Here is a 13121-nt window from a genome sequence, read left to right on the forward strand (position 1 = left end):
CCTCCCCCCGGACCCCGCCGCCGCCCCCCTCCTGCTCGCGGGCCCCAATGGCCGCCGCCGCCGAGCCCCGCCCCCAACCCCCCCCCCCCCCACACCGGCCCCGCCCCGGTGCGGGCGGCGATCGCCTCGCGGAACCCCGGGCCCCCGCTCGCGTGGAGCGCACGGAACTTCCGCCGCGACGCACCGCTCGCCCCCCCCAGCCACCGGAAGGATGCCGGGAGCCGCTCCGGGATTGGCCCGTCCGCAGAGCGCTCCGGGGGCGGACCCCGGCTACTTCCGGCGGCGGCGGCGAAGAGGGGAGGCGGCAAGATGGCGGTGCAGGCCGTGCACCTGGAGGCCGACGCGTTCCTGGTGTGTCTGAACCACGCGCTGAGTACCGAGAAGGAGGAGGTGATGGGGCTCTGCATCGGGGAGGTACCGCGCTCGGCTCTCGCCGTCACCCTCAGCGCCGCCTGGAGCGGGCGGCTCCCCGGCACGGCCCTGCCCGGTGCCGTCCTGCCGAGCGGCCGTTCGTACAGCGGAGGATCCGCCGTTTTCTCTCTGCCAGGTGGACACCAGCAGAATCGTGCACATCCACTCCGTGATCATCCTGCGCCGCTCGGACAAGAGGAAGGACCGCGTGGAGATCTCTCCCGAGCAGCTCTCGGCCGCCTCCACCGAAGCAGAGATATCCTTTGGCGGGGCGGGGGGGAACTGCGGAGTCCGGTTTGCTTCTGCGGCCCCGCTGTCCCGCCTCTATGGAGCGAGAAGCTGCCCGTTACTGCGGGGAGCTGAGCTTCGGTTGAGCTGGGACACGTTAAGCTGGGACACGTTAAGCTGGGACACCATTAAGTTGTGCCCTGTGCTTTGTGCCCTGGGTTTCTTGCGTTCGCCCCTTTGGTTTTAGAAGCACCTTGACTCACACACAGGTTGGCTGAGATGACGGGCCGCCCGATGAGAGTTGTGGGCTGGTACCATTCTCACCCACACATCACCGTCTGGCCGTCACACGTAGGTAAGAGCAGCCTCGGTTCTGTACAAATCTTGCAGCTGAATAAACAAATTGCTTTGTTTACTCCAGGAGCTGCACATCCCAGCTAGCAAAGCTTGGTTTCCCAAATTCCCTCTGTTAGGAGAGGGCTGTCTGGGTGTGCTGACGGTTTGTTAACTCTTCTCATGTATTTAATTACATTCTAAACGAGAGCAAGGATTTTACTTCACGTCCTGCAGCGTGCACTTGAAAGTCAAGCTTGTGATTGTTACCAGATTCCAAGGTCACCTTTCAGAAGCTGGAAGATCTTTTTGCAGACCTTCAGGTGACCCACGCAGTTCTCCTTATTTCTTTGCCCATAGATGTCCGCACACAGGCCATGTACCAGATGATGGACCAGGGTTTTGTAGGGCTCATCTTCTCCTGTTTCATTGAAGACAAAAACACAAAGGTAAGCAGCTTAAGAGACGTGCCTGCATTGAAATGTTCGGGTGCCCTTCGGCTGCTCGGCAGATTGTTGCAGCCTCACGAGGCTGTTCCAGGTTGATGGGCTGATGGGGGGGTCTTACCCAGATTTCCCAAGCAGCCCTGGTCTGGGATTTTTGTATTCATAGTTAATGGATCTATTAGAGCTTGAAAACAGTTCCAGCATGCCAGTTAAAGTGTAAAGTGTGCACCTGTGCAAACTGCTCAAGTGCTCTTTGAAAGCACGTTCTTCTTTCTGAAGGAGTTTGGAGTTCCAGATGGTTTTTGGTACTTGAAATCAGACTTTGTGCTGTCTCTCTTAGACAGGCAGGATTCTCTACACCTGTTTCCAGTCCATTCAGGCCCAGAAGAGCTCAGAGTGAGTACAAAAGAAGAATATTATATTCTTCTATTTCATCTAAGTCCCTTCTTTCTAGTTTGTCTCAAATACGTGGTTTGTGGGTTCATCAAGAGCAGCAAATACTGTATAGAGATGCCTGATCTGGTTCCCTTTATCTCTATTAATGAAGGTTGCTTGGAGAAGGTTGACTGACTGTCCAGAACTTAGTAACAGCTTAGAACGTGATGTAGAGCACTGCAGTTTGCAGATGAGTTTGTGCTGTAATCTCTTGTGTAAGGGCTCACCCTTCTGCTTTCAACTCTAGATCTCAGAGCTCTGAGTCTGCACCAGTTGTGCACATGCCATGTGTTGTATTGTCGGTGCTAGTGCTTTAGTTACTCTAGCGTTTCTGTCATTGGAATTTGAGGTAAGAGTGTGGCTATAAGAGGCTTCCCATGGCCTGTCAGTTCTAGCACCTGTTCTCCAAAGTAATCTGTGATGATCCCACGAGTTTAACAGACTGCTGTAGGTTGGTAAAGCCCTGCTTTTGTTTTTTTCCTCTCTGCTGCTTTGCAGTTAATTGTATCTAATACCCTTTTAGATACGAAAGGATTGAAATTCCTATTCACGTTGTCCCCCATGAAACTATTGGTAAAGTGTGTCTGGAATCAGCTGTAGAGCTGCCCAAGATCCTGTGCCAAGAAGAACAAGATGCCTACAGGAGGATTCACAGGTAATACTGTGGCTACAGGCCTCCTTAAGTCTGTCTTTGCTGACACATTCTACCTCAAGAGCGCAGCCTTAGCAGAGATACAGAAAAGGAGAAGCATCAGTACCTCACGTGTACATCTTTGTAACATTCACATTACAGAGTTCAGGTGTTCTTGACCATGTACGTGCCCATGAGCCCAGCAAACTGCTCCTTTGCTGCACAGAAAAGGAGCTAAAATGTGTGTGAGCCGATGGTGATGTGTCTGCATGCAGCTGCATCTGTATTTAACCAGGGCACCAGTACTGAGAAGTCTGAAAAATGAGGAAAAATATCAGCATTGGGGTTTTTGCTGCTCTCTCTCTATTATGACCTGTAGTAAAGTCTGGTAGTGTTGTGAATATACAGGGTGTCTTCCAAGTGAAGAGGTTAAAAGCACCTGCAGTGTTAGCAGCTTGGAGGTGGCTGGTTCTACACTGCCTAATGTCACTAACCCACAGTTTTCTTCTCTTAGCCTCACCCACCTTGACTCCGTAACCAAGATTCATAACGGCTCAGGTAAGGATTGCACCTTTGTGTGAGTGCAGGATGCTGCTCTGTGAGCTAAGCAGCACAGCCTGGAGTGGCTGTTTTGGCTTTGCTTTCAGGGGAGAGTAGACCACAGCTGTATAACAGTCCTTGTGAGCTCCAGAGCTCCCCTTGGCATAAAGAGCAGTTCTTGTTCATTGCCATGCAGTTCGTTTTCAGTCACAAACTGTGTATCCAGATGGACTCTCCATTACATAAAGTCGTGTCAAAAAAAGTAATGCAGCATTTTAAAGGAAGATATCAAAAACTGTCACATAACCCAGCCAGAAGCTACTGATTCTGATCCCCTCCCTGTGGGGATCAGCAGTTGTCTTAGCCAGGATGGTGGGAAGCTCTGGCTCTCTGTAGCATCATTGGCTTTGCGGTGCTTGTAGCATAGACTCTGTGCTTGCACTGGCACAGTGTGCTCTTGTTCTTTCCAGTGTTCACGAAGAACCTCTGCAGCCAGATGTCTGCCATCAGCGGGCCCCTCCTTCAATGGCTGGAAGACAGGCTGGAGCAGAACAAGCAACGAGTGCAGGAGCTGCAGCAGGAGAAGGAGCAGCTCCTGGAGGAACTGGCTGCTTTAGACTGAAGGAGAAAATACAGACCCTTCAGGAAAAATATAAAGACATGAATAATCAACTCCACGGGACCCACCTGTGGCCGCAGGGTGGCCCCACATTGCCTTCCAATGAAGATACGAGGCTGTGCCTCTTGTTTTGCCCCCTGCAGCAAAGAGCACTTCTGTGGGATAAAGGTTCTGTGTACCCCAGCTTGACGGAGAGCAGCAATTCCTCTCTGGGTGCTGCATTGTGCAGCACAAGTAGAGCTCCGTGCTCGGGTTAGGCAGCATCTCTTGGTAGAGGAAACTTCAGTTGTGGAGGGCACAGACATAGGGAACACATTGTTTCTCCTCCCCTACAATTTGACAGAAGTCTCTGCTCTACTTGTATGCCCGAAGCCTAGAACAGGAGCATTAGAGAGGAAAGGAGTTACCGTCTGTCTCTGCTGTTGTGTCTGATGTGCCAACTTATGCCCTCTCTTAGTAGCTTCAGTTGACCACGATTGTACACCTAGTAATGGTTCTGGGTTACTGGTTAGGTAACAGGGAAGCCTGGAAACAGACCTGGAAGAGCTTTGACGTAGGGTCTGTGCTCAGTGTACCTCAACCCAAATAAAAAATTCAAAGCAAAAGCTGTTTGGAGTAAAACTGAAATGGCTGCTACACCAAACCCAGGGGCACTCCTCGGCCACCATCTGTTTTTTCCCCCTATTTCATGCAGTGCTGTTGCATACTCAGCACTGAAGCTTCTTACAAAACGGATTCTTTTTGCTGGCTCAGTGGTACAGACTGTAGTTCCTTCCAAAAGAGGAGCTGATTAAGGTGCTGGGCAGATACTGATAGATGGACAAGGCTGTCACAGGCTGAAGTTTCTGAATGGTGCTAGATTTCAGAGCATCCCCATCTTGTACATCACATTTCAATGCAAGATTCCCATCCACAGTACCTTAAAGTTCTGGGTAAGAGCATGTGTCCCATTGCGTGGCTTCCCCCTTCCAGCCACAGCCCCTAAGTAGCACCACTGCTGCACAGCAATGGGTGATGGCTCCTGTGTACACAGGGCTTTTGGGAAGAACCGTCCTGGCCTTCAAGGAAGGAAGTGTCAGGCCATGAATCCCATACACACGCTGTAAGGTAAGGTAACGTAAGTACCTCTGTGAGGTACTGCTACAAACAAGTATGAATGAAGTTGCTTTCTGTCCTACTGCAGCCCTCCAGGCACACAAGATGAGGGTGGTCACAGAGCAGCACAGGAGGCAGCCAGAGCCCAGGTCAGCTGCAGCAAGCAGAGTGACCTAGAAAATACCGGAATCTTTCACATACCAAAGCGACAGAGCCTGGGTTAAACTGCAACAGAAGAGCCTGCTTCACTGTGACACATGGTATGAAAAGCCATTTATTGATTATTCCAAAGTAACAGCCACCTGAGTGATTTGTTCACAGCAATGCACAAACACCGTAACTAATTCAATCACACTCTGCATGAAAAGGTTGCATCATTCAGACCGGATCTTCACATTGTATGGTTAAAAAAACAAAGTAGTGACAGGGACAAAGTCCAAATTCAATCAGAGGGTTCTGATCTCACTTGGAACCAGACAACTTAGCAAAACCTCCTGCTAATGGAGCCAAGGCACTGCTTACCCTATTGCCTGTAACAAGAACAGCCCAAAGATCACTCGCATAAACTCTCCTTGGGAGGACAACTGAATGATGTTGAAGTTTTCTTCAGGTCTGCCTCTTATCCTGCCCAGAAGTCACCCAGATGGATTCAGATGGCTGCTCACGTATCTGGCTTTGCTTCTGGCAGGCCCAGGCAGATCAGTGCACACACACACACACACACACACACACAGGACTGTGCTGCATCTGCACAAGCGAGCAGGTCAGCTGCACAGGTGAAACAATGAACACATTGCTCACAGGAGTCAGGGAACACTACAAACACCAACAGCTGTGTCCTAGGAAGGGTCCACCTGCTAAGAGAGTGAGCCTGGCTGATCGATCTGCACATTATTTGCCACAGACACCATCATCATTAATCTTTGCTCGCTTTTGCCCAGTTAAGAAATGTCCTCAGGGTCTTTATTGGAAGTATTTAAATCTAAAGTACTCAAATGGTCTGGAAGCCTCTACATCACACGCTCACAGGTTCCACAATAGGCTCATCTATTTACTGCCACGCAGGCAAACTGAGTAGCATGAAAGCAGTAAACACATCACACCATTAGAAGGAATCTTCAAGCCTCGTTTTCAATGCAAAATCAGCACTGAGTTTCCGCATCACTTCGGCGTGACTCAAACCCTGCTGCCCTCTTTTAGTCAGACCGTAGTTTTCTTTGACATACTTTGCAAAGGGTGTGAGGTTGGTCCTGGCAGGGGTGCCATCCTTCGGAGTGGGCTGACGCAGCACCAGCCGCCCCCCGCAGAACGCGCACACAAAGCGCTCCGTGTCCAAGGACTTGGAATGGCGGCCGATCCTGAAATGAAGAAATGAGCGCTTGGGTTTCACGTGCAGGAAGCACGATCAAAGCTACAGGCAGTTTCCTAAAGTCTGACACCAGGAGGTCGGTCTCCATGTTTTCATCGAATCAGACTTAATTAAAAGCAGAGTGGTTTGATTTCAGAAGAGTTTGGAACCACAGAACGGCCTGCGTTGAAAAGGCCCACAATGCTCACCCAGTTCCAACCCCCTGCTATGTGCAGGGTCACCAACCAGCAGCCCAGGCTGCCCAGAGCCACATCCAGCCTGGCCTTGAATGCCTGCAGGGATGGGGCATCCACAGCCTCCTTGGGCAACCTGTTCCAGTGCGTCACCACCCTCTGGGTGAAAAACGGAATGCCTTATTCCTTCCTACTGCTACAGGCAGCATGCATTCTACAGGGATGAGCCACATGCAGTCAGTGCAGGCTCATGATTATTCCTGACTTAGTACATGGCCCAGAATGAGAGATAACATCCCCTAACAAAAAGCCTGTAATAGAGTTGGTGTTGATCGTGAGATCTGGGACAACTGGTCAAATAAATTCACAAGGTCACCCAATGTTAACACAGAACAAGCTTGTAGGCACAGAAAACAGACAAATTAGAGACAGAAGTGAATGCACAGTCACGTGCAAGAACAAAACATTACTCACGTGGCTTTGCACACAACACACGCATACGTGAATTTGTACTTAATCTCGTAAGTGTGACACCGTGTTACCACAGGCAGTTCTGGGTGAACCACAGCTGATTTATTGGCATAGAACCTCCAGAATCGGCCGTGCCCATCACGGACGCCATTGATCAGCCAGGTGGCTGCATGGCAGATCTCATGAATTAACGTGTCTCGAAGGCGATCTAAGATGAATAAAAGACGTGGATGTCAGTCAGGTGTGGGGAACGATGAACATCCATCCTACCTCCCTGCTTCACACTTCTCTGACACTGCCTTTCTTATCCAGGGCCTCTTCCTTCACAGGTGAAGAAGTAGATTCCAGTATGGAACCGCAGACACAGAGCCCCGAACAGCAGTTCTCCATGTTCTGCTTGCTGACTGCGGTTGTCTGGTACTGCCAGAACAAGAATAAACCCACAACAGAACCCTCTCTAAAAATAACAGGTAAAATGCATTGAGCTGAACTGCAGCTTGCAAAGCTCGTAGTCTTAGATGACAGCGTAGGAAAGGTGCCTAGCATTGATGGATGGCATCAGTTTCTTAGAGTGACATGATGGTACACGTATTGGATGTCTTTAAGGCAATACAAAATAACAAAGTACTGAGGCTGGCACAAACTGATCTCTGTTCTCACGTTTCTCAAGTTGGCCCAGGCTTTTAGAAGGGCTGTGAGGACAAGCTAATACCATCAGTGGATATGTTTAAGGCAACACGGCATCTCATAGCAGGGGTCAGCCTCCTCCAATTCACGTTCTAATGTCTTCAATATGCTTTGCTAAAGATGGATCAGTGCAGGTTTTCTTCTACCTACCTGCAGAATCACAGACCTTCTCAGAGAGCTCTATCCGAGCGTATCGCTGCGCGTCGGGGCCTTTTGTCTGCCCAGTTACACAATAACCTGCTGTTTTCCTCATTTTTTTGTTCCAGTTTATTACCATTTTCTCTGGCAACTGAAAGACAAAACAGGACGTGTCATTCACCCTCTCCTACCTCTTTTAACCTTCTTAGGCCTTCTGGCTTCCCCTCATATGTACTGCATCCTCGGCACAGTATGTCCCTATTTGTACCCTTGGCAACGCCATGGCTGACATCCACTCTCCATGGCTCTCTTCCTCTATCATCATCTACATGTCTATAACCAGCAGGGGACTTTCACAGAGCAGGATGAGGCAGAAGTCCCTTAGATCCTCCATTCAGCCTCTAAGAGTGGCCAACATGCTGCTTTAAAGGAAACACAAGGACAGGTGAGGGATGCCACAGGACTTCCCCTCCCAGCACCCTGCCCAGCTACCACCATTTGCAGTGCAAATCCCTCACGGAGCCTGAGGTGGCTCTTTTTGCATTAAACAGCCTCCCAGTTTTTCCTTTTGCATTGCCTTTTTTTAGCACATATGAATTTTCAGCACCCATAACAGTACAATCAGATGTCCTGCAGCTTCATTTGCATCTCAAGTACCATCTGCCTTTGATTGTTCTGAACTTGTAAGATGCTATTTTTGCTCGGTGCACCTTCGCACTGCAAGATGAATAATCACCTTCTGCTTATCCTCTGTGCCGCTCCTGGTTTGATAAGCCTCCATCATACCTATCTTGGTTACCTCTTTTTCTTCTGCTGACAGTTTTCCCACATCTGAATTAGTTACATGAGTTCAAGGAAGTGATCTCCATCAACACAGGGACAGGGCTGAAGCACTGGAGATCTTTCAGCAATGGTGAGCCAGCTCAGCTCAGCTTTATGTGAACTGAGAAGCAGCTTTTCAGTCTGTTCTGGGACAGCAGACAGGAATATGCCATAGAAATGCACGTAGCATGACTAACCACGAGGCAACAGCCTGACACCAAAAGGAAGAGCTTTTAATCCTTCAGCTCTCTGGTGGCTGCTCCCCACCACACGCCCGTGGTCAGCTGCAAGCAAGGAACAGCATTTCTCCCTTTCCTGGCTGTGAACTGTTACACCCACGTTAGGGAAGGGTTAAGAGAGGCCCCGCTCTGAAACAGCTTGAGCCATGCGAAGTGCTGCCTGCTGTAGACTTGTCTCCCAGTTCCAGCTCACACTCTACTTTTTTGAGCAGACTGAAGCAGCTCAGCTAAGCAACATGCAAGTACATGGTGGGAAGCTGGGAACGTAACAAGAGAGATGACAGCTAGCAGACCTGCTTGTGCTACCACCAGCTATTAGCATGCAGCAATGCTGCAGTCTGCCAGCATGTGCTCTGTCACTATGGGCTGACTGAGCAGTGATGGAGGTGACCCTGAGCTTCTTTCAGCAGCACCGAGACACAAGGACACAGCTGCCTCTGCTGAGGGCTGGTACTGCTCAGAAAAACACGTAAACATCGGTCACCTCTTCAAAGATGAAACTGATCCAAGGCAGCCTCATGTTGCAGCTTATCTCATCAAAGAAGGATCCTGCTGGACACCACCCAATCTGCTCACTTAAGGATGGTGCACTGTTACAGCTGGGAAAGCAAGCCAAGCTGGAAACCGCTGCATCACAGTGCTGATAAATCCCTTTCAGAGAAATTGCTTGAACTAACAGGAACAGAAGCCATTACTGCAACACACAACTTCTATTAACTGAAGGAGACACAGAGCATTCTCATCAAGAAGTGAGGAGCAACATCAACGAGGTTTTTATAACTATAAAAATGGAAGATGCTCTGTGGTGTTTCTGTTTAATCTTAAAGCCAACCTTCTGCTCGAAGACGGTGCTGTTATAGAGGTGGTAAAGCTTCTGCGTCAGCTCCTCCTTACTCTTCTTGAAATACTTCACATACTGGGAATCTGGATTTGAGAGATCTTGTAAGAAGCAGCCAGGCACCGAGCACGCGTTAAGCCTACAAGAAAAGATACCATCGTTCACAGGAGGCCAGAGATACTGCATTATTCCTGGGCATACCTGAGCCTAACGGCCTCTGCTTCCAGTTACCAATTAACAAACACTGATCAGGTAGCAGAAGTGTGTAAGTAAAGTGCCACAGTAAAGATGGAGAACTACTTACTTTGACTGTGAGCAACTGACAGGTTCGCTCCTAGGAATTCTTACAGAAGCCGTTATCTTGGAAGGCGTTTCTTGAAGCGAAACAGATTTTGATGTTGGTGTCTTGCCTCCCTTTCCATTCAAGGGCTGGGCACCTTCACAGAGTGGCTTGATGTTTTCTAGTTCAGAGGGAAAAGGCACAAGATTTCACACTGCCACAGAACCAGGAGTGCAGCCATCAACCATCAGGTGACAAACACTGATGAAAGAAGTCATTGCTTCCAAAAGACAGCTTGCAAGTCAGCCAGGAATTGTTTCTTACCTCTCATGCTCGGCTGGTAGACAGCTGTACTTGTGCTTAAGATGGGTTTCCGGGGTGTATTCCGTTTCCTTATCCGTTCTATTAACGATTCAAACTCACTATCTGAGCTATCTGATTTTAACTCCGCACTCGGTTGGAGTGGCATGGCTGGTGTTTTAATTCCTGTATTCCCCTCACAGCTTCTTTCTGCCCTTCCAGCAGGGAAGCCTGAACTCCCTCTGGCTGCCAATTCTTTCTCATTTTGTGGAGGTGGCACTTTTAGGCACTTCCAACTCTCTTTCAGGTCCTTCGCTCCTCCATGTCGATATTCCTGCCAGGGGCTGTCCACAAACACAGAATCATCAGTGTCACTCAGAACCTCTGGATACTGCAACTCTTTGGAGCCAGCATTTTCCTTCTCTGAAGTCATCGGCTTCTTTGGGGTCTGAAGATCTTTCGGTGCTGTAATTCAAAAGAAACAGCTCAAGGTTCTGTCACATCAGATATCTGACTGTCACAGAACTAAAGGAGCTCTTGGAAGACAGGAAAACACAGAGGACAGAGTTTGCAGCTTCTTATTACAGGCTGCTCATTTACAGTCATACTGAACATCACTGAAAGATAATGTGCATCCATGGAGACAACTGTAATTTCTTATTCTTTTAATGCATCTGCCATCAGGGCTGACAATCCTGCCAGATGCAAATAGCCAGCATTAACATCAGCTTTATTCCTGGTGATGACAACTACACGCATGTAAGAATATAGCTGGATGTTTAATATGAAAGCCTTATGAAATTAAGAACAAGGAAAAGGTAATTTCAACAATGCTCAGCCTTAAGCTGATCAGAACGCAGCCCACAGCACAGAGCATGTGCTTGTCAATGAGGCTTCTGACACCTCAGCTTTGACTTATCAACAGCTCACATCAGATCTAACCCAGATGACTATTTATGACTCCAGACCGTTTTGTTTCCTCTGCCTTCTCCCTTGCCCTCACTGCTCCTCCAGGAATCACTCCGTTGCTTCTCACAGCCTGCAGCAGTTGCGATCTCAGCAATTAAAGCTACCTTTTGACCCAAGGGGATCCCTACTCTCTGTTAGTGTTGCACAATTACTTGCCCTTCTTTGTCGTGCTCTTTTTCATTTTAAAGTCCAAGAAGAAATCATCCATCGAGTCATCGATGAAGTCCTTCAAACTGTAAAACAAGCAACAATGAAACGACGGTAGGTGTAAGCAGCAAATCAAAGGAGCAACTTTGCCTTGTTAGAAAAGCAGCCACTAAAAAGGCCACCTAACACCAAAACAGCACCAGCTGCTCACAACGGTTACCAACTAATTCCAGCAGTAACAACAGCAGAACGCGGACTGTTCCAAACACCCCATTTTACATGACCTGAACACACACAGGTGGAACACACCGCAGTCCCTCTGTCTGCTCTCACTCCCGTAGATATAAATCTACTAATAAGCCCATGAACCACTGAAAATTTAATGTACGACCCTCAGAGGTCCCTTCTGACTCCAAGGACTGCGTGACTCCGTGATTAATCTTCTACATTCAGAGCAGCACACGCCATGCAGAAAAACCAATACAGGAAAACCAAAAGCCGTTTGTTGCAGCACCCACCTGGAATCCTCCTTTTTGGAGACTGATTTGGGAGTTTTCATTTTGGCTAAAACTGAAACGACAAACAGCAAACAATGAATGAAGAACAACGTTCCAACAATCCTTTTGTCATCTATTTGGTTTGTTGGTTTGTTTTACAAGGGAAAGCTTGCAGCTGGTAAAAATTCAGCCCGGAGGCTTCAAAAAGAAACCAAAAAGCAACCAACACCCAAATTTGAAAGTCAACTCTCCAATCCTTGAAGATAACAGAATTTCCTTCATTGCTCTCACACTATGAAGCCAGGAAGGCGCTATTGCAGAACCCTGTATATATGGGTCAAAATACATCCCTAGCCAAAACCATCCCTCTGAGAGGTTAAGAGTCACTCAAACTCTGTGACCTGATGGAATCTGAGCAGTTTAGGAACGTGTTTGGAACAGATCTTGTTCAGAGCAAATGGTTACGCACTGCAGAATGGGAAAGAGGCAGGAACGGGCAGGACAGGGGCAACAAGAAGCTCCATGTCGTGCCAGGCGCCGTTAACAACAAACTGAGCTGAGAAGAACAGAAAGAGCCTCGCATACAACGCAAGGCAAAAAGCATCCAGAACTGAGGCGGGAGATTCAAGAGCTCCCACCAGCACTGCACAGCACTGCAGCAAAGCAGCAATGACCTCTTAAAGAAAATCCTCCTTAAAGCCTTCCTGGCTGCACGCAGGTAGGGACGGATCCTTTCTATTTGCACTGGTTCAGCATCAAATCAACACGTGCTGTTACTTACACAACTCAAACTCATCATCGCTGCTGGACGAGAAGCACAGAGCGTGGCTGAAAAACACCAGAAGCAGAGGAACGTCAGGAACACACAGACCTGCAGCACTAACGGCCTGAAACCCCAAATACTGCCTGAAAACACAGCAAAGGTACATCTAAACAACACTGGATGGGCGTTCAGTGTTCACATAGTGATCAATGGCTGGGAGGGGGGGTGTGGGCTGAGTCCAGGATGGTGGTGGCTGTCACAAGGGACCAGCCGGGCTCTCGTCCCACAGGGGGGTTTGACACGGAGGTGTGCTGTGCAGTCTGGCAGCACTGATCTGCCATCTGATAGCACTGCTCTGCCGAGCGATTTGTGCCCTTTTCGGACAGAAAGCAGCTCTAACACCGCCACACACACACAGGACCCGCCTTACCTGGCGCTGCTCCCCGCCGCTCCCCGCCGGCCCGGCCCCAGCGGGGTTCTGAAAGCCGCCATCACAATTCGAAGCGCCCGCGCCTCCGCTGCCCACTTCCGCTTCCGGGACACCGCCACAGAGCGCGTGCGCAGTGCCGTACTCGGGAAGGCCGGAGCCCCTCCGGTGAGTGGCGGCGGTGCAACGTGTACCGCCAGCACCGCCCGAGCCGACTTAAGGCGGGCTGCAGCAGTGGCACAAACAAGGCGCCAGCAGTGACA

General features: G+C 49.4%; 2 protein-coding genes across 2 annotated transcripts; one reads left to right on the plus strand and one right to left on the minus strand.

The window, feature by feature from the left end:
• The first annotated feature begins 237 nt into the window (after positions 1 to 237).
• BRCC3 (BRCA1/BRCA2-containing complex subunit 3) lies at positions 238 to 4233 on the plus strand. The gene is made up of 8 exons (XM_072335268.1): positions 238 to 414; positions 548 to 667; positions 907 to 994; positions 1333 to 1421; positions 1759 to 1814; positions 2377 to 2508; positions 2999 to 3042; positions 3495 to 4233. Exons 1-8 carry the CDS (start codon positions 310 to 312, stop codon positions 3644 to 3646), a joined length of 786 nt encoding a protein of 261 aa, XP_072191369.1. The 5' UTR covers positions 238 to 309; the 3' UTR covers positions 3647 to 4233.
• Positions 4234 to 4994: 761 nt separating this feature from the next.
• Positions 4995 to 12956, minus strand: GCNA (germ cell nuclear acidic peptidase). The gene is made up of 10 exons (XM_072335786.1): positions 12862 to 12956; positions 12450 to 12496; positions 11690 to 11741; positions 11181 to 11257; positions 10080 to 10520; positions 9780 to 9936; positions 9470 to 9614; positions 7589 to 7727; positions 6755 to 6959; positions 4995 to 6096 (listed from the first exon to the last, which is right to left on the minus strand). Exons 1-10 carry the CDS (start codon positions 12921 to 12923, stop codon positions 5844 to 5846), a joined length of 1578 nt encoding a protein of 525 aa, XP_072191887.1. The 5' UTR covers positions 12924 to 12956; the 3' UTR covers positions 4995 to 5843.
• Between the last annotated feature and the right edge of the window lie 165 nt (positions 12957 to 13121).

This window comes from Excalfactoria chinensis, chromosome 4 (assembly GCF_039878825.1).
Source record: "Excalfactoria chinensis isolate bCotChi1 chromosome 4, bCotChi1.hap2, whole genome shotgun sequence".
In the NCBI taxonomy this organism is placed as follows: Eukaryota; Metazoa; Chordata; class Aves; order Galliformes; family Phasianidae; genus Excalfactoria; species Excalfactoria chinensis.